The following is a 26,543-nucleotide window of genomic DNA, read 5'->3' on the forward strand; positions in this document are numbered from 1 at the left end:
GCACTAAGTGTTTTCCCAGGGACCGCACCAGCAGGAACACCAGGGTTCATCATGTAAACAGACGCGGGAAGCTTCAGCGTGAACAGCGTTTTTAGACGACATAAACACAGCCAAGTGTGTGGTACCACAACGTCGGCCATGACAGACATTTTAACACTTGTGTTCAGGACTTTCATGTCACAAACGGCTGTGACGAAGGAGCTCCAGGCCACTGCTCCAGCGCCCCCGACGTGCAGCACGCTGGTGCTCGGAGACCACAGCATCAGCCGCTCTCTGCTGCTGCTGGCGGCCGTGACAGCAGCCTCCGAGATGGGGATAAAAGTGATGTTCTTCACCCAGACACAAATTCAAAGCCTGCCCGTGTCTCTGCAGAAATGTGTTCCCAACCTGAGCCCAGAGAGTTTAAAGGTACGTTTAAAGAGCTTTTACGACGTAACCGTTGGATGTATGCATGGTTAATGAATCAGTTACAGATGTTTTATAGCATAAACCAGTTTTGAGACCAATGTTAGGGTTGCCAGGTTGTGAAAAACCTCCCTGGTGCTGTGTTAATCCTCAGTCATTTGAGCGAGCTGCAGGATATGTGGACCACAATTTATCAAAGTTTTCAGCTCAACACTTGAGTGCTTTTGTTAACTAAAAACCCTTTCTCAGTCACTTACCAGCACAGGAGAGTTGATGCCTAAGTCATTAGCATGTATCAATGACTTGACTTTTAATGACTCACCAGCAGGACCTGCAACCCAAAAACGATAAAGCCATTTTCATCAGGTTTTTCATGATGATGAAAAATTACCATATTTCTTTGTTTATATATATATACATATATCACTCGCGCAAGTGTTGCAGTACTTATACATTGAGCATTTTATTTTTGTATTTGAAGAGGTACATGAAAATTGCTGTTTACTTAAGAACATTGGTTTTTTTTTTTAAAGTTAATTTCCACAAATCTTTAGGTGATCATATTTTTTTAACATTATGCTTGATAAATAACTTGAACATATCTATTGACAAAACAATGTTGTCAGTTAGCTGACTAATAAAGAAACATTTGTGAACGACATTAAGCAGAAACCAGGGGATAGCAGTGATGCTTGACTAACTTGAGCCTTTGTATTATGATAGTGAACTATTTATTTTTTTTGATTAATGACATGGCTTTCTGAGAAATTGTGATGAGCAATTTCATGCTCTTCGTTGACATTTCCTAGACTCATTCTGCTTTTGTGTGCAAGTTTAAATTCTTCTTTTCACCTTTCTTTCTTTCCGTTTTAAAGAAAATCAAGTTTTCCTACCCCCGAACAGTGGAGGAACTGCTGCAGCAGGTTGCCAGCCTTCATGAGTCCACAAACACATCTTCCTCCCCTCCCTCACTGATCATAGTGGACGGGCTGGAGGCCTACCTGCGTGGTCCTGGAGGTGTCAGCCACAGTAGATTTCACCCCGGAGAGCAGTCCTGTGCAGCTCACCTGTCTGCGCTGCTGTGTGACAGTTCTGCCTTTCTCACACAACTCCTGAAACAACGCTCCTCGAGCTCGGCTCCCTGCCGTCTCATCGTCTCTTTCCAGTCAGAAGCGGACACTGTGAATGCAAGTGGGGACGCCTTCACCAAAGATCCCATCCTTGATGTTCTCGATCGCTATTTCCAGGTACGATGTACTCTAGACCGAGACAGAAGCTACGAAGCTGCAGCAGCTGGACTCCAGGAGGTGTGGCACATTTACCTTTCTGGGACAGGCATCACAGGGGCCTCTAGTACCAAAGAGTGTGAGGACAGGCCAGATGTAGCACAAGAGTGGCAGCTGTTAATCTTCCCTGATGGTTTAATGGCGTTTAAAATGATTTGACAATGTCTTTATCAAATACTTAGGGAGTAACAGAAAGTCAAGTCAGTTCGGAGTTTTGTTCCGCAAAATGCTCTGTTTTGTTTAAAGGTTCCAGATAGGATATATTGGCATCTGGTGGTGAGTTATGAAATTGCAACCAGCTGACTAGGCGACTGTAGACACATGGTGGACTCCGTGGAGGAGGATCTACTCCCACCCTGTAGATATGAAAGGCTCATTCAAAGGCATCAGATTCTTATTTTCAGGTGATTATACACCAATGAAAAACTTAATTATGAACATTTCTTTCCATTTCTGTCCCCAAATTCCTCTTAATCCTACACACTGGACCTTTATCTTTAAACAGTAAAACAATTGCATTGATGAGGAGACGTACTATAACATATAGAGGGCTTTAGTCAATGTTACACTTCATCCTTTAAGTGGAGCAGATCTGTCTACCATGAGCAAAACCATGGTTTCAGACATGCCTCTCCGTTCATTCAACTGTAAAGTTTTTAGCTTTGCTTCGACCGTCAGTACTCCTCTGGTATGATGTTGAATGTTAAAACCAGTCTAACCTGTTGCCTTATCACTGCTGCAGCATGATGTAATCTGCTGTGAGTTAACAGGACCAGAGTAGTTGTAGAAGCACAACATTTAAGTTAAAATGTTGACTGACATAAAGCTTTGTCAAACACATGAGTAGTATCATAAACATTGCAAAGACAATGAGGAATTGGACCACTGAACAGTGGCTCCATTTTTTAGCACTAGACTTGTATAAACTAAGCAAAGTTGACTTGCGATCCCCCTTAAAAGACAAACAAGAAAGGTCAGAAATCTACACTGTATGTTAAAAATAAATATATATTGTGTATGTCATATGTTTTCTTCTTTCCCAAGCTCTTAATCATCTTGTGACTTTTTTTATGTTGTAACCCTTTGAGGTATCCCAGGAAGGAATCAGTGATTTACATGTGTGAGATGCTGGACTCGTGGCTGATATTACAGTTATATTGTTTTACAAATCAGAAAAAAATATTTTTAAAATACTTATTTTGAAAGGAGAAACAACATCGTTATTAATACGGAACATTATTCTGAATGATTCTATTTCTGACAAATGAAACGAATAACTCCTGATGAGAACATTGGTATTCAAATAATCATTGTAAGAAGGAGACATTCATGTTTGAATGTGACAGATGTCAAACACATGTTGCATAATAGGGGGTTAAAAAAATACAAATGTGAGACAAACAGTGGTTAGAAGTGAAGAATAACATAACTTGTGTCATCTTTTGATAAATCACTCATTTGTTTTGAAAAAAACATGCAACAGTTTGTAAGAGAGGCCAGTTGTGGGTTTTGAGGTTTAAAACTTTATTTCCTTTTTGAGGCACACATTTTTTTTCAAAAATATAAGTCATCATGGTATAGAAATGTAGTTATATAAAACAACTTTAGTTACAAGATATTTTTTTCTAAGACACAAAAGCAAGCAAGCATGGAAAATATAAATACATGTTCCAGTTTGACTTTAAAACTTCAATGAATGTAAATGTTTTGAAATGAGGTGTGAAGGTTAGCACATACTTTAGATGCTCTGCTCTTTAGATGGCAGCAGTGGCTAAAAACACAACTTTGGCATGACAAGTTGGAGTCTTATTAACACCAACAGTTACAGGAGAATGAATACTGCCTTAAAACCTTCCTATGAAGCCTACAGTAGTATTTATTTGTTCCTGGATTATGTGTTTGGGAAATGGCAACATCTTACTGATATAATTGTCCTTTGTAACACGTGATAAAATGCATAAAGCGTCAAGATATTATTTACAAGTACAGTGAGTTTCTTCAAATCTGGAAATGACATCGACATGATGCTGTAGGGTTCAAGTGAAAGCTGTGCGAGTTAAATTTGAGGGAATTTCAAAGTATAAGATTGGCAATATTCTATATTATACTCTGCTGGGCACTGTAGTTTTTATCAAATATCGTGGTGGTATTTGGCATGCGAGTTTGACACCAAATAAATAAACCCCCGTACCTATGCTCATCACAATAAAGGAACATGTCACAATGGTTGACTCATTGGCGTGTTGTTAGTTGCTTGGCTCTACAGATGGCAGTGTTGGTCAGCGGATCTACCACTTTGGTACAGGCTGAAATACATCAGCAGTTGGATTGTCGTGGAATAAGGTTGTCCACAGTTCCCAGAGGATGAAGTGTTTGATCTCCCACCATAATAAGGTCTGATTAGCAAATGTTGGCAATGCCACTGTGAGCGTGTCGGCATGCTTCTAATAACATTTAGCAAAAAGCACTGCTGTGCCAAACGTTGATGTTGAGGCATCCATACAAGTTGGATATATCAGAAGTATCAAAAAAATCTGTTTCCTAGTCAGAATTTAAGACCTGGAAGTTGACAGGAACTCCACTTACGAGCCAGACCGTCGTAAATTGGGGTAACTCTGAAATGACATGAATGCATCACAGAGCGGCTAAGCAAAAAGGTCTACAGTATGCCAAAGACACACACAGGCAAGACTTTAAGAGAAATAACTTTATCAATGATTTTGTCTTTTTGTGGGACTTGTTGACGAGACAAAAAATATAGAATATCACCAAGCCTATTCTTTAAGTCATATACGATGAACTAGCATTGGCCAGTTATGTTCGCAGTCTTTCATTTTAGGAGGTCTACTCTGCATTTTGACCTCATAGCCATTCTGTCATTCAAGCAGAGTACACTTTGCTCAAATATGAATGAATCATTATAAAAGCACTCTGGAACTTGAATGATAACATCTTGATCTGATCCACAGGAGAGGATACTCACAGATCAGCATGCAGACCTTTGCATTGAACACCAGCTGTCATTTCCATGTAATGGTATTGTCCTGTACAGATCAGGGATGGATTGGATAAAGTAGAAATGATGTGTGGACTCTTCCTCCTGAGTCCTTTAGCTTACACCTTTGTTTCAGTCAGCTTCCAAATCCTTGTTAGGCCTTTCTTACTGTTAAAGAGAGGCTACGTAGCTTTGGGTGAATATCCAAATACCCTTCACAGAGCCTGCTTCAAGGCTCAGTCCATGTGCAGCCTGTCCAGCTCAGTTCCCTCTCAGCCGTCACCACTGACGAGGTGCTGCCTCGACGGGAAGGGTCTTCCATGAGCAGGGATCTCGTTCCTGTACTCATTGGCGTAGATGACCACCTTTCCAATGTCCTCTACTCTGCTCATGGGGCTGTAATCCATGGAAACCCCAGAGTCTGCCACGGCCATGTAGGTGTATCCAGGGCCTTTGGGCATCCACATATGGTTTGGGTACTCAAAGCTCGACTGTGACGAAAGGCGACCCGACCCGGAGCTCTGCTGCACGGATCCAAGGTCAGAGTGAGATTCACACAACACTGTTTTTCTGGAGGCAAAAAGCACCTCAAGGGGTAAGGTCTCCTCGAGGATGTCATCCAGGTGTTCGTCTTCATTGCGGTTGTTGGCATTCAGGGTGACGTAGGCGTCTTGAGACTCCAGAAGAGAGGACTGGGAGGACGGCATGGGGTTCCGGTGGAACGCCCGTAGGCGGTCCAGCAACCACTGGTCGTGTGTTGTGGTTCTCCATCCCTCTGTCAGAGCTGCATCGACCCTTTCCAAAGGCTCCCTCTCGTCCAGCCCTTTCCTGACATCCATTTCCTCCTTCCTGCTTCTGGTCAAAGCTTTGGAGGCCTTCGGTGGCAGTGGCGGGGAAGCCAGTGAGGGGCAAAGGCTGAACTCTGATAGGACTTCCAGGGGTGAAGGGCATTCTTCTGGGGTGAAAAAAGCTGGGGTCAGCCATAAGCCTCCGTTGGTACGCCCCAACCACTCCTGTAGAAAAACAAAACATTTTCAAAATTTCAAGTGGTCGCTGTCGAGAGAAGCTTAGAGATGATTTACTAATATGCAGCTTGTAGCTACATCCTTGGAAGCTAGGTTAGCAAATCCTGGGGAACAAGTACAGGACATGCTGGAGCACATTGCCAACCCTGACAAATAAGGTCGCAGGTGCCATATCAATGTAGTTGGCTTACCCGACCACACAGAAGGTTCTGATTGGATGAAGTTCTTTGAACATTTTGTAACCCTTACTACATCCAAATAAATACAAAGGCAAGGCAGTTGAAAAATGTCTTATCATTGACCTGATTTTCTGAGAAGGTACTCTCTCGACTTTTCCTGTAACACCACGAGGTTGACTCATGTGATATTGAGTAAAATGTCTCGACAACTATTGGATGGATTGCCATGGTATGTACAGGCATTCCGGCACCCCAAAGAATACATTTGAATAATATTGGTGACCCCTTAGCGTCACGACCAGGTTAATGTCCATTTCTTCATTTATAACCAATTAACAGCTAACACGCTCAACTAAGATGGTGAACAACATGGGAAACATTATACCCGCTAAACATCAGCATGCTCGCTTGGTGATTGTAGCGTGCTGATGGTAGCGTTTAGTACAAAGCAGCCAGGGTCATAGAAAGGCTGTGGACTTGTTCTTACCTGAAAGTTCCCACCATAAACGGTAAAAAGGCCTTGAAACTTGCTGTCGGGAGTTGGAATAGTCGGCCAGATCTTCTTCACAAGAAACCTGAAAGGCACCCAGATGCTTAAAATACAATTCGACGTTTTTTTTTTTTTTTTTGTGCATTAATCTGTACCGCAACATTCTGACAGTGGCAACCGGATCTTTTGCGTGTGTTCCCGGGTTTTACTGACCTGCGATGGGATAGGAGTATAGCGAGAGACAGCCCGGTGAGGACGAGGGAGATGATGAGAGTCAGGGACACGATGAGAAGATCAAGTTCTGGTTGGAGGCACAGAATGGTCACAGAACAGTTCATGCAAACCATTGGGAACAAACTAAGCAAAGAAATCTGACTACATGCGGTAAGAATGTGAGACTACATATTTCATTCCAAGACATACCTATGCTTCTGGAAATATATGACACATTTTTATATAGCTTATGTGAATGAAAATTCACCTGCAGGCAGTGTTTCCATGAAAACCGGGTCACTCCAGGCACTCCAGTAGCCGCTGTAGCTAATCCCGTCCAGCTTTACGCGGACTCGCACCTTATACTTTGTGCCTGGCTGCAGGCCTCTCAGGATCAACTCTGAGCAAGCTCGTGCCACCTCTACCTGCAAGACAGTCCTCAGCTCATCAACATGGCTCCGTATGTGCACCTAGCCTTCGACAATCCTGCTGCTTAAAGCTTTATACACCCTTTAACGCGTCACTGAGGTCATGCAGGACATCAAAACAGCCGTCATACCTGCCCCACGTCGCTGTCCGCTGTGGTGTAGCTGACCTCGTACATCATGCTGTCGTCCATGTACTTGAGAGGCGGAGGCACCCAGCTGACATTCAGCTGGCCTTGCTGGCCCGTGCTGCTCACTGTCACGTTGGCCGGAGGGTCCAGAAGAACTGCAGTGCACAGAGGCAGGAGGTAGCTTGTTATAGGGAACGTTGAGGAAGGATAATTCTTCTCTGTACATTGATTACAGCATTATTTAAAGCTGCTAGAACAGTTTTTGGGCCACTTAAGAGCAGCAGATGATAAGTCTACACGTCTGACACTACAAGCAACCACTTTCACAACTAGATCGACTGTCAAATATATAAAAAATATCAATTTATCAGGAAATTTAAAGGCAATATTTACTATTTACACTCCTCTCACTGCTTGGTGGAGGCAGTGGCGCAGTTTGCACTTACAGACAAGCTCGACGAGAAGGCTGCGACTGTGGATCTGTGTTCCATCTCGATCAACCCTGATGTCCATTTGGACAAACATCTGGGTTCGGTTCAGATGGCAGATGAACAGCCTCTTCCCACCTGCTGCACGGAGGACTCTCAGCGGGCACCTGCTGCTGTTTTCCTTTCTGCTCGGGACAGAGGAAGACAGAAACACTAAGAATATACTTACTAAGAATTCTGACATAGGGCTATGCTGAAGTGTACTATTATTTATGTTTTTAGACTGATATATTGACATTTTCTACTACAACAGGCTGTTAAACAGTCTTAAATTACTTATACAATCATTAAATGGTTTAATTTCTAGCATATTGCAATGAGAGAAAAAAAGAAGAACAGAGAAAAAAGGAAGCTTTGGATGCTGTTAAAGGCCCACAACATCATTACAGACACCCCAGGGCTTAAACACTGTCTTAAACTGAATGTGACCTACTGGTAGGTGTATGTGAAGGAGTACTGGTCCACAGAGCCGGCCCTCTCCTCATCTTCCTCCCAGAAGCACGTGAAGTCTTTCCTGCCTTCAGCAAAGCATTTGGGGTTTTCTGGTTCCTCTTTCAGCATCATAGACACTGTCAAGTTGGGTGAGGGGGGATAACAGGCGAGTGTGAGCGCAAGCCAAAAGCATTTTTTCTTGGATTTGAATTCCATTTTAAATCTGGAAAATGGTAATACTCATTGTAAGAGATTTTTATTTTTATTTTTTTCAAATCTACCCAACTTCTCCACTTATTTTACTCCAAGTGTCTCTGTTTTGCTGGCACTATAGGTCACAATAGGCCGTCAACAGTGTTATCCTACCTTTCTTTTCGAAATCTCGTGCGCCCTGGACGATGGAAGGGTATCGCATGGCGCAGAAAATCACGTGAAGTGCCAACAATCGGCTCAGGTGATCACATATCATCCTTTTGTCTTCTTCTGTGACCGGACAGACTTTGGCCTCCTGTTGTCCGCCTGCATACCTAGGGAACAACCTGCCTCAAACGCGTCTGCTGCAGCTCTCTGGAGGGGTCCTTGCTTGTTTTGTTGTTTAGATACCGCGGATAAGCGCAACGCACTCGCGCCTGCTTGCGAGCGATAAGGTGTGTACAACTGAGCTGTTTACTTTCTCCAAGTCAGCGGAGGAGAGGCGGGGCAAGGTCAGCCTTACTACAGTTCTGACGCTGTTGTGGATGGGCGGGAGTCACGCGCTCATTGATGTTTACGGCTTGTTTACTTCCGCTGTGGCGAGTGAGGAAGTGAGACATGTGCCGTGCGTAAAAGCGCACGATGGATAGATAGATAGGTAGATGGACAGGTAGGTAGGTAGGTGGATAGATAGATAGATAGATAGATAGATAGATAGATAGATAGATAGAAATCCTACAAAAAAGTAATTATGGTATTATTTTTTGCTTAATAGCCTTTTCATGAGCACCTGTGTGTCTGGATGAACTGTAGTTCACAGCCCGGAGCTGAAGCTGACCCTTTCAGAGTGCGATTTTGTGGAGGTGGAGCTTGGCACTTTAATCCCTGCATGTCCCCGAGTAACGGTAAACCGCGTAGTACTCGCACACCTAAGCAGCAGAGCTGGACGGTTTCTTATCTACTGGCTGCACTCACATGTTTTCTTCATTCGACCAGCATTATCTGAGCTGCAGGCGTCCCCTGTGCCTTCACCCATGATAAGTGGGCCAGGGGGGCGTAGCGGCCCATCCCCGTCAGTCCAAATGTAATAAAGCGCATCTTTACATCACACAGAGAGGGGACAAGACAGCCTGATCCCAGTGCAGTAGGTGCTGATGCAAAGAAAAGCTGCATTTCAGGCATATGACGACATCCGATGATGATGAGAACAGCACCATTCAGCTTGTTTAGTTTAATTCAGCTCCACATCTGCCAGTTTAGTGACACTTAAAAACTCCAGCCCAAGTTCAGTTTGAAGGTATGTGGAGGCCCTGCACAGGGAAGGTAGCTCTGTCTTACTGGCCGAGGGAGCAGGAAGAGGAGATGACGAAATCTATATTGCCGTGGAGGACAATGGCAGAGTGTGGTTTCTCTGGTTCTTCAGATAAAGCTTGAAAAAAAAAAAGGGCCTGATGTTTTTTGGTGGTTAGGAAGCAGGATGTATGGGCATAAATTACAGGGTAGATGCTGCTGTCACCACAAACACTATTGGACACTTTATGACTGATTTGTAAAAAGGAACCAAAGACATTGATTTGCAATTACACTCTCCCTTTTTTGTAATGAATATATTCTTTATTTTCATATACACATCTCAACATATTCAATTTATTCTGGTTTATAAGATGCACGTTTTCACAATGCTTCCATCCAACACATTCAGAGCCTAAAATGAAGGGTTCGAATGATCTTATCGTCCCCGTTTTAGGGCAGGGTCGGGAATGCAAGACATGAAAACAAGAGGATCATAGACGTAACAAAGAGAAGAGCGCACCCCAGACTTACAGCTCTGGATGCTACAGACTTATTTGTACAAAAGCGTCAGTCAGTAGTTTCTCCATATGGCAGATACAAGACAAGGTTGTTAAAAATTCAATACCAGTCAACAGTTTAGCACATTCAATATGTATTCAAGCAGCAGCCGCCATTGTAAAGCTCCTCTAGTGAAACTGTCCCATATTATATGCTCTCCGCATCCCATCTGAATACAGCGCAAACCTGCACAGTGCATTATACACAAATGTTGTAATACAAATGTAGTGTTACGACTGAGTGACTTTGCCAAGAGCCTCCCAATGGCAAACCGAAAGCTCACTGTGGTGCAGAGGAGAAGATAATATCAGCTATCTGATATCTGTAAACATATATCACTATTCAGCAAGACACGCTGGCGGGGGAGATAACTGACCACAGGCTTGCACAATAGGAGGGAGCGAACTGACCACCAGTTGTGACCCAACCTCGGAGCTGTGCGAAGAAAAGATGGGCTCTGGCGCGGCAACGTGAGGCTATTATCATGGTGCAGAGGTTAAGGTTGATACCAACCGACAGGCAAGGCAGGGGTCAACACGTGGACGGTGAGGGTCAAGTGGCACTAACTAACTAACAGGAAGTGATAGAAAAAAAAGAAAGTGTCCTTTAGTTGTTTTTTTTTCCCCACGCAGGACACATGTTTCAGCAGGGGGAGGATGATACTAAATGTCAAAAAAATGGTATACAAGGAAAAGAAAACATAACACAAATTAAAATACAGTTTAACCAATGTCAAGCATAATGTGGTATGAAGACAAAAAAGTCATTGTATTCTCTTCACTTGAACGATGAGATGTTACAGTAAAGGGGATATAAAGTAGAACAGGCTCTTTTAACCGACGCTCCTCGCCAGCTCATTACTTTTTAATAATGGCACCAGCACAGTTGAAATTGACTTCTCCTTCTCAGAGATCAGCGGTTTTTCCCTTTCTGAGAACACACACATACACACTGTGCTGTTCCAAGAAACAGCCATTATGTCAGTAGCAAAGAAAAAAAAAAAAAAAAAGAAGATAATTCAGCACACAAATCCTCGGTTCTCAAGCACAGTAGGTTTGCCATGCCAACTGTTGGGCCATGCTGCAGTCGAGGGAGCAGTGTGTGTGTGTGTGTGTGTGTGTGTGTGTGTGTGTGTGTGTGAGAGAAGGTGTTAAAGACTGTAATAAAGGGGTAAGTGAGGAAATGCCCTGAGGCAGGTCATGTGACAAATATGTCAAGCGTGTTAAACGACTTCCTGAACGAACGGGCTCAACATTTACATTCAGCATAGCCCCCCCGGCTGTCTGCGCTTCAAAAAAGGCTTCAACAGCCACTCAAGCACCGGTCAACGCGAGGTTCATCATGACATTTCTTGTCATCACAATCGACGCTTTAACTTCATAATACGAGATGACGATGAGATGTAAACCTTTCACCAAGAATGTTTGTCTAGTTTCTAGACCCATAGAAAAGTATCAATTCAGTGGGATAAATGAGTTGTTTCTAGACAATTTCACTTTTTCCATTGGCAGATTAATTTACTTATTTCAAGCAAGAATCACCTTGTATTCATTGTTTGTTTTTACACATTTTTTTAAGTGGCATTTTTCCCAGCATAGATAAGGGATTATAAACCTCTGGTGATGGTTTGGAGCAAAGAAACAAAAGCATTGAGGTATGTTTTATTGTCCCAACTGAATTCAATTTGGCAGTATTTAATTTACTGATTTATCCACATTCAAAGAAGTTTATAGACAATGGAAATTATGATTGTATTAAACATTTGATGGAATCAGATTGAAAATTGAGAAGACACCACTCTCATGTCTGTATGATAAACAGAAAACTACCGCCAGGAGCTGGATAGCTTAGCTTAGCCAGAGACATTACATGAGAGGAGACATAGCACCAAAAGCATTTTGAATAGAAAAGCCACTGAAGTCCGAGATGGCACGTGTAAGACACATATCCTAACCAGTGTTTGAAAGTTAAGGCTCTCTACTCATTCATTAAGATAGGGGACTTGTCTTATTATCCCAAAATAATTGTCTTGGGGGTGTTGTCAAGATGGCTGCCAAGTGACAATAACAGTCTAAAAGTATTTGGCTTAGGGAGGACACAGCTAGCCTAGCTCTGTCCAAGGGTAGCTAAATCCTAATGTAATGTGTCATTTGTTTATCCATCCAAAAAACATCTTCATGCTATGCTACGTTGACCAGCTGCTGGCTGTAGCTTGATATTTAGTATACAGGCATACGCATGATAACCTTCTTATCTACTCAAAAAAGAATAAGTGGACTTACCAAAACATCAACAATTTTCAATTTTTGTCAATATGCCTTTCTTTGAGACATTCATTATTTCATGTAGGCTGTACGAAACTGATTCATTCATCTCTCCTTCAATCAGTCAAGAGCGTGAGGCGTCCTAGATATCACTGGACAGTTACACCAGCACTAAACTCTGAACTGTCATTCTGGTAGCCGCTGTGACAGTTTCTATAATCAGCTAAAAGGTATATGAAGTCCAGAAACAAGCCCTAAAGTTTCAGAAACATATTTCATGTTTGATCTATAATATGGTTTAAATGGCTGTTCATGAGTGACAATCAAATCTTATGTATGTCTGTGTCTGACTGCTTTCATCATTGTAAAACCCACTGAGTAAACTAAGGCAAACCTGGGCACTGTATCAATTTCAAATAAAACAATGAATGTCAAAAGTGCAGCCATCTACAGACAATATTTGGCATTTCTAGCTTCTAGCTATAGTATTCACCAATGTTTGACCCAGAAAAAGAAAGCTCCTGAACAAATGTTTCAGATACAGTTAAAATGCTAATGGGCAGCAGCAGTAGTCAAGGCAGTTGATGTGGTGGGCGGACTGAAGGCAGGTTTTACCACAGAGCCAATGGGTCGCGGCCACAGAGACAGAGTGGGCCTCTTTAAGACAGAAGGACATGCCTGAGGAGGAGAGGGGTCTGATAGCGCTGATGAAGATTATCTCAGCTAGCCATCCTTGGGTTTGAATGCGCTGTGGGGCCAAAACAAAGCAGGGCGGTGCTGGAGTGAAGAGACAGCAAGAGGTGATGCACTGTTCATGGTTGAGGCACAGTAAAGGACATGGTCTATGTATGATCTGTGTGTGTATGTCTGCATGTGTGTGTGAGTGTGCGTGCGTTGGGGGAAAGTGGTCAGAAAGCCGGTGGTTTAGCAAGCACAGCCCCCATGGCTTTCTGAAGGCGAGTCTTTGAGGCCCTGGTTCCCGTGGTTAGACATGAGGTTGATGTCTCCCTCCATGCTCTCATTCATCTTCTCACAGATGACGTCCACAAGACGCTCAAACACCTGCTTCACGTTGATGTTGTCCTTTGCGCTGGCCTCGAAGAACTGAAACCCTGAGGGGGGGCAGAACATGATTTCATTTCTATTTACTATGAACACACGTTAAAATACACAGAGAAATCGTATACGCATGCGTACAATATCTGTCTGCAGAAGCTAAGAAGCACACGTTTAACAACTGTGTTTAACAACAAGACAAAACTTTAAAGAGATATTTACCGAGCTCCTCTGCCAGTCGTTGGCCGTCCTCTGTGGGCACGAGCCTATCATCTTCCAGGTCACACTTGTTACCAACCAGGATCACCTGAGCATTGTCCCATGAGTAGGTCTTGATCTGCGTTGCCCTGTAAGACAGACATGGACATGGTCCATATAGATAAATACATCAAGGAATCCATGAAAAGACGAGGTACAGTAACACAACTCACACTAGCAGACTTATGAGCAAAAATATCTCATTCTTGACCACATAGTGGAGCTATGACCCACCAAAAGGTCATTTCTTCTTTCTTGGTCCATGGCATAACTTCACAACACATTTCATTTCAAAGTCAACTTTAAAGCTCCTGTTTGTAAGATGGTAAAACTGACGCTTTGGGTTTCCCAACTCGTCAGATACTGACGCTTTCAGATGGTGGCCGACCCGACCTACAATCCTAAAGCGTCAGTATCTGACGAGTTGGGAAACCCAAAGCGTCAGTTTTACCATCTTACAAACAGGAGCTTTAACAATAAAGTTTGACTTGACTTGAATTCCTGAGACCATTTATGAAATTGTCTAACTAAATGACAAATGGGATAAACCCATCATCTCCTGATGTTAGTATTCAAACTCACCAGTCCTGAACTGCATTGAAAGAGTCCTGGTTAGTGATGTCATACATGAGCAGGAAGCCCATGGCTCCTCTGTAGTAGGCTGTGGTGATGGTACGGTAACGCTCTTGCCCTGCTGTATCCTGCACACACACACACACACAATTATGTTCCATACACTTTATATTTATTATATTCTAAAAAGACACATTAAATCCTTAATGCCACTGTGTTCATTCAATGTATGCAGTGAAACCACTAGGGGGCAATATTGTTCAAACTATGGCCCATTGCTGCACACTCATCTGTTACAGTCAGCGGAGTTGCTACACTGTACTGTATGTGGAGTGGATCCATCATTTAGCAGTTATAGTGAGTGTTCCACTCCAGCACCACTGTCTAAATTAACTCCCCCATCACCCTACCCACCACTCATGATATGTTAATATGAGCTTGAGCTGGACATTATTCAACATTGTTGAATATATAAAAAAGTAAATCTTGTCACAGTAACTTTTTCGGAAAAATGAGCAGTCGGTTTGGTCAAGTTTACAAAACCACTTGGTGAGGTATTTCAGGCCACTCATTCATCTAACTATTTAAACTGTTTATTAATTACTATTACCTTTAACTGTGGACTTTTATGTGGACATTTTCATAAATTGTATTGTTATGTTTCTTTTCTCAAGTAGTTAACATGTACAATCTTTCCATCCTTGATGGTACGTGGAAACTGCAGAAGTAGCCCTTGGGGTTTAGAATCACTGGTGTAGTTAATTAATGACAGTAATGAATTGGCTGGTTAAACTATTAACTTTCTCTCAAACTGACCTACACAATTTCTGATGACAAGTTTATAATAAGTAGTTATTAAAGGTCAAGTGTGTAGGATTTATTGGCATTTAGGCTGCAACCAACTTAAAGCCCCAGATATCACTCTCCACTACAGTGGCTGCAAAAAACACAAAGAGCCAAAGTTTGTTTTGTCCATTGAGGCTATTGCAGAAATACGACAGAAAACACAACAGTTCTTACTTTCAGGTGATAACACACTAATAAAAATATTAAGAACATTACATTCTGTTTATGCCGATAAATCACTTTAATCCTGCATAATTGACCTTTAAATGTGTATTCCAATTAAATTCAAGTTAGGTTTGATTTGTAGTAGAAAAGATTAAGTTATGGATCCTGTATACTGGTGAAGGTAAGACTGTACTCTGTGAAACTGTCTCTCTCTCCTCCCAAACCGTTTGGCTTCATTACCACATCAAAATGCCACTTGCTCCACTCCACACAATAAACCAGAGGATGGCATTTACATATGAGCTCCCGTCACAATCATTTCTCATCAAACTGGGACTTCCGGCTGGCATCTATAACAAACACAGATAACAGAAACGCGAGCCTCAGAGTCAGAGGAGGACTGTTGCCTCTCTGCCACACTGAGTTTATCAGAAGCATCTTCTAATTAAATGGAGGCCACGTGTCATGTCACAGTCGATGGCTCAAAATGTTTGCTCCTTGCAGGAAGATGAACAGGTGGACTGGGTTAGGTAGACTCTCATGGTTACTTGGAGTCCATTTGCTTCAGGGGCCTATGTGTGTGTTTCTGTGTTTGTCTGATATTTTCCTCACATCAGGAGGAGGGGGAGGAGGAGGAGGTGTGGGTTGTCCAGGTAACCCGAGGCCACTGAGGGTTATGAATGTTCCATTACATTTGGGGCTGCTGCAGGTGGTCGGCCCAAACGATCCTTCTCACTTTACAAAATGGGCAAGACAGAGGGCAGCCTGCTGCATCAATCCTTCTATTAGAGAAAGCCTTCGTATATTCTTTTATTCTTCCCGAAGCCACAGACAGTCGGCTTTCTGTTGGAGGTTATTTTTGTTTCGGTAAAGTGTAAAATATTCCTGGTACATCTTTATCTCATCCACACAGAGATGAACAAATATTTGGCAGCGTAATGGGACGTCTAACCAAATAGACTGTCTCCAGGGTTGCTATAATCAACCCCAGCCAGTAAACAAAAGCTGCTCTCTCGTGTGTATATGTATGGTGATAGACAGGGAGGGGTTGAAATCAGGCCTCTGAGTGCCCTGACGTCACTGGGACCCTGATCTTTAAACATGCGTCACCTGCGTTTCTATTAGTGGCACACACAGGATATCGTCCCCTGGGCTACCACACACACAACATATGTATTGATGATGTATTTATGCCAAGTGTGCGAAAGGTGTGTGCATGTTTGTTCAAAGATCAGAAACATATTTCCATGATAAAAAAAAAAGGAGGGATGTAAACAATAAGTGTACAAAGAGTGAACAAATTGTACATGCTGGAGCTCTGCAATACTGTGCAGGGGCCATGTGGTGTGTTATCAGGCCACACAAAGGGAGGCTGGCAGCTGGCAGAGTGGAATGATCATCATACTCTTTGTCTGAAGACCTGGTGAAGTCTCGAACAGATGGAGTTCACTGCGAGCTAACACGAATTTAACAGGCAGTAAATTTCAGAGTTGAATATTAACACCACCTGAGGGAGGACTGGTATTAAGACACGCCTGCTGCTCCCACACCCTTTAAACACACTGCTCCACTAGCGTTGCCTGCTGTATATCTTCGTTATGTCTCAGTCAGATGCTGATAGGGAACTTCCTCTGCTTCCTGAGCTTAGGAAATACCAGGTCTCTTCGTCATTCAACAGCACCGTCAGTAGGCCTGGGCCCAGACAAGCATCTCAAAACCCAACTAATCACACAATTACCCAAAACACATTATAGAGTTAGTATGGTTAGTTCTTTCACCCTCCTCCTCAGCTGTCCTCAGAATATGACACACCGCTGCCGATGCATGTCAATTTTACACAGACACATGCTTGGTCGGGTAGGTTAGTGTGTGTTTTGGTGTGGGCTCCTCTGCTGCTGATTCATCCTGGTCACTGTTTGTGTATCATACAGTAGCTCAAATAGTGTTGGTTCAAATGAATCACCTGTTTGAATAACCTTAACTATGTATATTAATTGGATTTGTAGTGTACTGTGATGAATGTGTGAGTGGTGGATACAAATTAAGAATACACCTTAAGGTAAAATGTCAAGGACCAGCAATGAATGGCAGGGTTAAATGTTTTGTTGAAACTGTCAGTGGTGTTGACCTGGCTTGATCCAGCTGTTTCCAGCTACGGCCCCATTTCTTGTCTTTTAGCTTTAATTGCTAATAATTACCTTATCAACATGAGAATGGTGTTGATCTTCTAATCTAATTCTTGGGTTAAAAGCAAATATGCTTATTTCCAAAAAAAAAGGCAAATAGTTTCTTAGAAGAGAGACCCCTTACTTGTTGTCCCTATTTTGGCCTAAACCCCCCCAAAAGTCAAACATTTCTAGTAATTCCTCACATCATGTTTTTTTTTTTTTTTTTTAAATTACACTCCCGCTAATGTCTTTCAAAATCATATCCTTGGTTTAAGGAGCTTTATAAAAGTCCCCGGGACTCAGCTGAGACAAGCTAAATTACAACACTTCTAAAAGCTTGTTTAAGACCACTAGGTGTGGCCCAAACCTTTGAAGCTTCTCCTGTTGCCATGGCATTCGATGTCAAAGTCTGCATTCAGATACATCACTTGTTTTTTTTAAGTAAAGAGGCATTGGGACAGCTGTACTAAAAAGAGGCAAAAGACAGACTAAAAGCAAGATATAGAGCGCTTTTGTGGCATTACAGCCTACAAGTAAATGATTAGGGGTGTCACTATTTGATTTTAAGGTCACAGTACGGTTTGATTTGAACATTTGAAAATGTTTTCAGCACTGAGAGCTATGCTGTTGTAAGACTTATGCCTGGTTTCCATCAGGCTTGTGTCTATGATTTTATATGTATGATGCTATTTTGCTCTGTCTTCCACGCGACTGTATATCCTATCGACAACGTTACAGAAGGGGAGCGTGCTGTTGGCGATCTCCTGAGATTTTGCCTATTTTGTCACATTCCCCTGGATTTTTGGGCTTCTACCATGGGTGAGTAGGCTACGTACTTAAATCCTTCTATGACATAATGTCAATGCAGTGAAGTGAAACATGATCCTGAAGCAGTACATGGTGTTTTATTTTGAAAATTGACCAGCTCTCCGCCTCCATGAAAAAGCAGATTCACCGCATATGGAAACATCAGCATTGACTAGAATAGCTGCGATCATCTTCAGTGACCGTAATGCTGCCAAGACGGAGTCCTAATAATTGTAATTTTCTTTTTTTAAATTCTTCTTTGAAAAGGTTAGGTTAGGCTTCAGCAAGTTCAAATAATATTCACCAAAAATAAAGATTCCAGAGTTCAACCAAAAATACCACCCTTTAGGGATTTAACAGTAACAACAAAAGATCAAAATTCTGGTCGTTACAAAGCTGAGTTTCTCAAATCTGAGTATAACATCTTCCCAAGCTAAATCAATATAGGATCTTTGGTTATATTATTATTTCAAGTTCAATTACGTTTTTTTTCTCCACGAGTAAACTGAGAAATACATCAAGGGGGCTATTGTCTGTACTGCATTTGAATTCTACTGTTGACAATGAGGACTTATTTTCGATGATTTTTCAACTTAAAAATCCAAATTGTGACATCCTTCTAAATGATGATTGCGTTTCATCAAGTATGACAACAACCCCCCCCTGTGGAAGCAGAAAATGGTATTTGGAAAAGTCCTGAAGACCACTGAAGACATTAAGTGACTGTTATCATGAGCAAATTGATCATAAAGAGATTCACATCCAGTAACTGTTGCTAATTAAAATTCACCATACTACAAAGCTGCCTTCAAATCGTGACTTCCTCCTTCATGATGCTGCACTATCACCCAAAAAAGCCACAAACTCTTGACATGTAGCAACGACAGATTCTTAAACCTCATGACAACATGTGCTTAACAAAGATGAAAAACTGAATTACTAAAGAGGAACAGTCAGACACAGCCACAACAACTGCAACACACAAAAAGCTTGACAACATTACGTCCTCAAATATGGCTGAATCAACACTTAAATGTAAAATATTATAAGCTGCACTAATTTGGTATTTACAGCAGGGCTATTGTATTGTTTCACTGTTTTCACTCAAAAACTATATCATCACAATATTTGCCTGCTATAATTACTGTGTAGCCTCAAAACATATAACTAATTTAATCTGAGAAGAAGAACCTTCCCCAAAAATATGCAAGTCACTTGAAGTGACAAACCCACACAGCATGATAACCATCACTGCCTAAGTGTCCAAAACAATCAGTTTTGGCAGTTTTAATGTAAGGCGAGAAACCCCCACACCCGAGGTGCGACAGTTTCTCACTGTCTCCTAACTCTTTTACTCCAGTTGATCTATCTCCTTACTACTATTATGTAAATACCTTAGTAGTTACAGATAAGGGTAGGGAGTAAGAATGTGTCTGATACCATGAGGAAGTCACTTTACACTTGCGCAATTCACAGGCTGAACTTACAAAAGGGCCAAACCCACTATTCTAGACAAACCTGGTCTTTGAAGGTGTTCTGGTAAACGTTCTATCTCCAAGTTGCCTGAAAGGGATTTCTTAGAGCCAAAAAGCTAACTTTTATTTTGTTTATCTCACTCTTTTTCTTGATTTACAACTAAAGCACTAAAACCTGAGAGACTGGAGCGCCCACTCTCCTAAACAAAAACAAAATTAAATCCACATTAAGGTAAAGTGTAGGACGGAGGGAGAGAGGTAATGAACTTTACATTAAATAAGTGTTGCATCTGGCTGTGGTTTGGCTGACAAAAGCTGTTGTTTATGCCGTCAGAAGTGTGGTACCACAATGTAACATAACAAATAAAAACCACTATGTATTGTAACTTTAACCTGCTTACCCAGATCTGCAGCTTGATCCTCTTGTCATTGCGGAAGACGGTTTTGACCTTAAAATCGATGCCCACGGTGCTGACAAAGGCAGAGGTGAAGGAGTCGTCTGCGTAGCGGAACAGGAAGGAGGTTTTTCCTACGCTGCTGTTGCCAATGATCAGCAGCTTGAACATGTAGTCAAAGTTCTGGTCGGCCGCATCCTTCTGGGAGGGTTGCTGCTGGAGTCGCGAGTCATTTGATGCCATCTAGAGAGGAAGGAGAAGAAGAAACTCAGAATTCAGAAATTAACTTCACGTGCTGCATTTGGTACCATAAATGGTCCTCTTAGCTAGTTTTGTCAAAACTTTAACTTCATCATTGCTTCAACAAAGAGCTGGAAATGTTCCTTCCCCACTTAAGCTCTCCAAGTGATCAAAAAATGTCACTCTAAGTGAATGGTAATGTTGCTCTCTAATGTTTGCCATATCATTTTATAATGTAATATGCCGTTGTTGTGTTCACATGTTGTTCCTGCTGTTGATTAGTTTGCTGAAGTACAAGAACACACATGCATGCTTGCATGTTTAACAATACACGGTCCATCCCACAATTTCTTTGATCAACAATTAGGTATGGGACGATATGAAAATTCATGGTTATCCTGTCCAAATTAACAATAAAATAATGAAAATCGTCAAACTATGTTTTAACTCCTCACCCCAAATGGCTAAAACGTATAAGAATCACTTTACCTTACACTTTGTTGAGAAACTAATATTTTTATTGCATCACAGACAGCACACAACTTTTTTTCATGGACCATCTTTATCGAAAAACTGACTACTGAGAGCGCAGATCTGAATGGTGGTCACAGATGGGAGTACAAATCGGAGATGATGGTCTGCAGGGACGACAGGTTTCTCCAGCATGTCCTGCAGGTAGGCTCCTCATCTCCCTGCAGGTCTTTAGTTCAGAATGTGTAGTATTTCCACACACCTGACTTAACTTATTTGTGGGACATACAATGGGCTTTGGAATGACTGGAGAGATACAGGCTTTACTTAAGACGATTCAAAATGTATCAGGAAATCAATTTAGGACTGTTTGCTATCCAGCTTATCAGCATTTTAACACCACTTGTGAGGACGTTCACGATCATCCTGATTCGCGATTATCCAAACAATGGAAATTCACCACAATCCTGAATGTTTTTTTTTTTTTTTTATCATGATCTGTGATTAGATCTTATATTGTCCCATTCCTTTCAGTTGCTGGCAGCAAGACTAAAAGAAGTATAGCAATGCGCCAACAGAGGAGTTGAATTCATCATGACTCTCATAGACAACAGCAGCGTTAAGAGAATCCACCTGTGTTATCTTCTTTCCTTTCAGCACGAAAGCAAGGAAGCACCTTTGCTTAGCATTTAGAGAACCAGCTCTTATCATGGCTGCCAGCTCTGGGTCATTTCACTCACTTAGGAGGCTTCTTAAGCAAAGGACTATCTGACCACAGATAATAGGGTTTGGGGGGGATATACGATGGTATTGTCATTCAGTGATGGCCGACGGTCATAAACTTCTGCGCCCTGTACCACTGTACCACTGTGATTGAAAGGCGTCCAACGAGAGAACACTAAAAAGTAGTGTGTCCCCTCAGAGTTGCCATTGGACATAAATTGTTGCCATTTGTTATATGTGGTAGAGGAAAATGAGAAGAATATCGTTGCTGCTTAATGCAGTTGGTCTCCTATTTATTATTTTATTGATCAATGTTCACTTCATCAGGAGATCGACTGATCAACTTAGCATTTCAGCATAAGAATCAAGGATGCTCAACTTACTGGAATATGAGAGAAGTAACAAAGTGTATTTGTCCTACTGCTGATTCAAAGCTTGGCCAGATGTTAGTGAAACCCATCAGCGTCCAACGTGATGTTACGACTCCATTAAAAGGTCTGTGATCGATCTGAAAAAGATAACTGTAAGATAAAATGTAGACTAGCTAACACTTATGCTTTCAAATTATGGGAAGCCTGGCCATCTGTCTGTCTGCTTCATTGTAGCCATTCATCTCAGCGTAATCTCCCCTAAGGGCAGGTATGAGATTACCTGCCATTAAGCCCTTCAGCATCAGTCATTCAAACAGTGGGAGGAGGGAGAGCAACCGCACAGCGTTGGGTGTGAAAAGGAGAGCACAGGACTAGTCATGTCTGTCCCTCCGAACACACACACACACACACACACACACAGCTGATCAGTCTGAGCGGCTCAGCCCTGACTGGTCTCCGTGGAGACGGGACTAGGACTCAGCTGCCAGCAAGACCCATTAGTGGTCAAAGCAGTCAGTTCCCTCAGCTTTTAACTGGCCAGATGGAGGTCTCCAGAGCAGGATAGAGACATCTATCACACCACAACCAAGGGCTATGGCAAAAAAAGGAAGGAGGAGCCGATGCTCATTACAGAGATGAGAGTAGACTGTGTGCACACATGTCTACTGCCACAAAAATCACAGTGCCAAGGTGTGAGAGGACACTGATACCTTGTATACAGCTGTGTGTCTGCTAAAAATTCATCTTAGAGAACTGATGTAAGGACTGCATGAGTAAGCAAACACCAGCAGCCCTAACCATATTACTCATGAATTATTCAATATGCACTACAGGAAAATATTTTGCTGCTGTCTGATGAAAATGCTGAAACTCATAGTAATGATGGGTTGAAACTAACTTTCAGTTCAAGTAAAAACCTCCACATTCTCATTGCATTTGTACTGTTTTTCTCTCACAGTAGTAACACACATGTAACTTCCAGTCCACTGAGGCACGAGGCAGACTTTCTACACACAGCAGCCTGTGTAATCTTGCATGCTGGCTGATGTTGAAATGAAACACTGCTTCTTACCAGCAGTGGGACAATAACACAGTACTCTTTCACAACTTTTCTCCACCGCGGAATATAAAGCCAAGGTACATGGCCTGTAAATGAAATCTTTTCTGTTCTCTGGGTGTTACATAAAGACCTGTGGTCGAGCCATAACTCCCAAGTCTTTCTAATCTCTGGAGACATTGGCTGTAAAAACAAAATCCCAAATCACATGATGCCTGTGCTGTGTAAGGGTCTCCAAGGGGCTTTTTTGAGTAATTATAGATGCCATAGCATATACCCACCCACTCAAAAATGTATTATTTTCTTCAACTTTCCATCAGCTCTGCTTAAGCCTGAGCTAAACCCAGTCACATGTCCAGTATGTTTACTGTGCATCAGGATGTCTGCAGGCAAAAAAAGTAGGCTCATACAGTATTTCAAGACATTTCTTCACTGGTATTATCGTCCCCTTTTTATAAACATGTCATTTAAATAAAAAAAAATTGGATGTGTTTTCCGTGCGCCCTCAAGTTTCTTCTGCCAAGAAACGCATGATATAACTTCTAAGAAGCAGAGCTGACTGCGATTAGAAAGTCTTCTTCATCCGCATGTAACACTTTAAAGCAACACCAGACAACAAAAACAGCGAGACTGAGCAGCTGTGATGGCTCTGATAAAGAGTCACACATCAGCACCTGCCATGATATCAGGACAGTCATCTCTGAGCGGACAGACATCCTCCGTGTATTGAAGAGTGCCATTTCCTGAGCTGCAGCATGGATGAATGAGAAAGGCAGCTCCTTCATGCCACAGAGGAGCAGCATTATCTCCAGTAAAGCAAATAAAGTTCATTATTGTGAACAGAGCCTTTTGATGGTGCAGCCACTTCCCTCAGCAGGCACTGTTTGCTGATCCAGGAGCCAGCAGCCTGCCTGAACGCCAGGAAATGACCGTAGTGATTAGTTGGCAGCTGTCACATCAGCTCTCTCATTACGGGAAAGGACTGAAATGCAAACATAGAGGGGCAATAAAGGCTCAGATATTAGTTTTTATTCAGTATTACCTCACTTCATGCAGTACTTGTGTTGCGAACAAAGACGGACCCCAGACATTAGGTATCATTCCGCGGAGAGAAACCTGTTAGCTTAAATCAGAGAGAAAACTTTCCTCTGAGTGTAGGACTCGGGCAAGAAGTAAGCGTGAGGCAGGGGAAAAAACACAGCGGGAAACTGAAACAAACTTACCTTCTTGTTGAAGAAAGCAAAGGTTTATCTGAATTCCCTTAGGACTACGATCTGCGGCGGTCGTCCGTCCGGCGGTGAGATGCCGGGGGGTAAAGTGGCCAACGAAAGTGTTGCTAACACCTGAAATATCCTCTTCTGCTCCAGCAAAGCTCCAGCAGCCAGAAATGGTTTCCTTCCTCTACGGGCGACCTCTACCTCTTTCCGTGTCCTCCGTCGTGGCGTTGGGCAGCTCCCGGATCTGGGTTGAGTGTTTACAGCTGAGACTATAGCCGGAGCTCTCTCCGTCACTGAGTTACTGCAGACAGTGAAGCAGCCGCGTAGACTGTCGGGCTGCACCGCGCGAGGACAGGAGAGGAGAGAGGCTGTCCGTGGCGCGTGTGCACCGCAGCGCGCGGGCACCACGCTAACGCACACACCCCACAGAAACTCCACACAGGTGTGTGTGTGTGTGTGTGTGTGTGTGTGTGTGTGTGTGTGAGAGTGTGTGTGTGCTCTACGGGGGAACGGCTCACTGGTCAAACAAGAAACATGGATGTCACAACTACATCGAAATCACGAGATTATGTTTTGAAAAAATTAAGATTATGAGGTGAAATTACATATTTAAAAAAGAAATGAAACTTTATATTTCAGAATTATGACTTTTAACCTTTTATTTTCGAGTTTTTATCTCATTAGTGTGTCCTTTTACCCTGGTTTTTGACTGTTGTCTTACAGTTAGGACTTTCTATTTCATTAGCAAGACTTTTAATCTCTAATTTCGAATTTTATGACCTCATAATCTTGACTTCATGATTTCATGACTTGTTTTTTTATTTCAGAATTGATTTTTTATCTCATCATTTTGTATGTAAATCTCATAATTTAGATTTCTATCTCATAATTTCGATTTTTCATCCCATAATCTTGATTTAATGATCTCATAATTGACTTCTTAAACTAATATTTATGACTCTTTGTCATACTCTTGACATTATAATTGAATAATCATGACCTTCTATCTCATGGTTATGACTGTTACTCTCATCATTTAGATGTTTATCTCATAACCTTGACTTTTTATCTCATGATTTTGACTTTTGTCTCACAAATTCTATTTTTCATCTTGTGATTTTGACTTTTTTCCCTCATAATTATGACTTTTTAATGTCATGACTATGAACTCTTATCTCATAATTATGACTTACCATGGGAATAGTTTTTTTAAAATTTAGTTTACCTCTTTCTTTGGGGGGCCTCCATACTAGATGTATGTCTTTTAAGGCAAACAAAATCATATTTATTATGCAAGATTCATTATTTTCTGTAATTTTTTTTAGGAAGCTATAGTTGTGGGGCCTGAACCTTTCCTCCCCTAATTTTCAATAACAGAGTATATACGAAGTCACACTTGTTATTAGCCAATATATTAGATGTGTTTCCCTCCTATGGTTTCATTCCTTTAATATCCCTATCAGCAGGGAAGGATAAGCTCCCACGGGGCCCCTGGTCAAAAGTGAGCTATGGCCTCCCTACTGACCCCATCCCTCACTCATAAGGCTGTTCACATGGGACTAGTATTATCACGGGACCTCTAGTAATTTGTTACAGGTGTCTGTGATCTTAATCCTGTATGAATCTGCCATGACCCTTAATTGTAAATTGAAAATTCCACCGAGAAATTATCTACCATATCTTACCAAACACAGAGGTCATGTGATAATATAAGTCCTGTGCAGACTGGAAACTCTGTGATTTGGGTTTGTACCTCTTTTTAAACATAACTTGTCAAACAACTGAACAAGTGTTACATTTGATCGTAGCTCATAAAATGTTGACAGAGAAGGTTAGGAGGAAAATAAAGATGTCAGCCAAAAAGCATTGGTTGGTTTACCTCAAAGAGCTGCAAATATTTGTTTCTGCTTAGAACAGACGCATATTGGTCATGTTTAGGGGGTAATTTCTAAATCACATGAGTTCCCCTGTACTAGTCCTGCAAATTAGGCTAAAGTAAATCTACCCAGTTATGTTTAAATGAATGGTTTGCCATTTTTGAATATGCTACTTTGCTTAGTTAAAGAGGTACAGGAGAGGATTTATACCACTGTTGTATTTTAAGCTGCTCTAAATATGAAGGGACAGGTAGCAGCTGCTTAGCTTAGCACAACAACTGGAAACAGGTGGAATAAAACTCGGATCAAAGGTAACAAATCCAACAAATCCAACTTCCAGCACCTCTAAAGGTCCTCTTGGTCAGGTGTTGTGAATCTCCTCTGGTTGACAAAACTCAGGGTAAAGACACACTGTCATTTTTAATAAGAAGTGCCAAATCCCTCACAAGAGACACAACGGGAAAGGTT

The 26,543-nt window shown here is 42.0% G+C and overlaps 3 protein-coding genes across 3 annotated transcripts; 1 reads left to right on the top strand and 2 right to left on the bottom strand.

Annotated features, from left to right (window-relative positions):
- Positions 1–13: 13 nt before the first annotated feature.
- swsap1 (SWIM-type zinc finger 7 associated protein 1) lies at positions 14–2,714 on the top strand. The gene is made up of 2 exons (XM_030407017.1): positions 14–408; positions 1,281–2,714. Exons 1-2 carry the CDS (start codon positions 139–141, stop codon positions 1,848–1,850), a joined length of 840 nt encoding a protein of 279 aa, XP_030262877.1. The 5' UTR covers positions 14–138; the 3' UTR covers positions 1,851–2,714.
- Positions 2,715–3,198: 484 nt separating this feature from the next.
- On the bottom strand, positions 3,199–8,538 carry epor (erythropoietin receptor). The gene is made up of 8 exons (XM_030407016.1): positions 8,436–8,538; positions 8,071–8,206; positions 7,596–7,762; positions 7,153–7,304; positions 6,862–7,018; positions 6,594–6,681; positions 6,378–6,465; positions 3,199–5,699 (listed from the first exon to the last, which is right to left on the bottom strand). Exons 1-8 carry the CDS (start codon positions 8,536–8,538, stop codon positions 4,959–4,961), a joined length of 1,632 nt encoding a protein of 543 aa, XP_030262876.1. The 3' UTR covers positions 3,199–4,958.
- A 1,296-nt stretch (positions 8,539–9,834) lies between these two features.
- On the bottom strand, positions 9,835–24,597 carry rab3db (RAB3D, member RAS oncogene family, b). Its single transcript, XM_030407018.1, has 5 exons — positions 24,205–24,597; positions 20,126–20,362; positions 14,273–14,391; positions 13,655–13,779; positions 9,835–13,488 (listed from the first exon to the last, which is right to left on the bottom strand). Exons 2-5 carry the CDS (start codon positions 20,360–20,362, stop codon positions 13,301–13,303), a joined length of 669 nt encoding a protein of 222 aa, XP_030262878.1. The 5' UTR covers positions 24,205–24,597; the 3' UTR covers positions 9,835–13,300.
- Between the last annotated feature and the right edge of the window lie 1,946 nt (positions 24,598–26,543).

Source organism: Sparus aurata, chromosome 23, assembly GCF_900880675.1.
Source record: "Sparus aurata chromosome 23, fSpaAur1.1, whole genome shotgun sequence".
Classification (NCBI taxonomy): domain Eukaryota; kingdom Metazoa; phylum Chordata; class Actinopteri; order Spariformes; family Sparidae; genus Sparus; species Sparus aurata.

What these genes read in the sequence shown, in the direction of transcription:
- swsap1 (XM_030407017.1), top strand. Translation starts at nt 139, where the DNA reads ATGACAGACATTTTAACACTTGTGTTCAGGACTTTCATGTCACAAACG. An exon ending in TGAGCCCAGAGAGTTTAAAG is followed by an intron (nt 409 to 1,280) that starts GTACGTTTAAAG and finishes TCCGTTTTAAAG; the next exon opens with AAAATCAAGTTTTCCTACCC.
- epor (XM_030407016.1), bottom strand. Translation starts at nt 8,538, where the DNA reads ATGATATGTGATCACCTGAGCCGATTGTTGGCACTTCACGTGATTTTC. An exon ending in ACGAGATTTCGAAAAGAAAG is followed by an intron (nt 8,207 to 8,435) that starts GTAGGATAACAC and finishes CCAACTTGACAG; the next exon opens with TGTCTATGATGCTGAAAGAG. An exon ending in ATACTCCTATCCCATCGCAG is followed by an intron (nt 6,466 to 6,593) that starts GTCAGTAAAACC and finishes GGTGCCTTTCAG; the next exon opens with GTTTCTTGTGAAGAAGATCT.
- rab3db (XM_030407018.1), bottom strand. Translation starts at nt 20,362, where the DNA reads ATGGCATCAAATGACTCGCGACTCCAGCAGCAACCCTCCCAGAAGGAT. An exon ending in TTCAATGCAGTTCAGGACTG is followed by an intron (nt 13,780 to 14,272) that starts GTGAGTTTGAAT and finishes TCTGTCTTACAG; the next exon opens with GGCAACGCAGATCAAGACCT. An exon ending in ACGACTGGCAGAGGAGCTCG is followed by an intron (nt 13,489 to 13,654) that starts GTAAATATCTCT and finishes GCCCCCCCTCAG; the next exon opens with GGTTTCAGTTCTTCGAGGCC.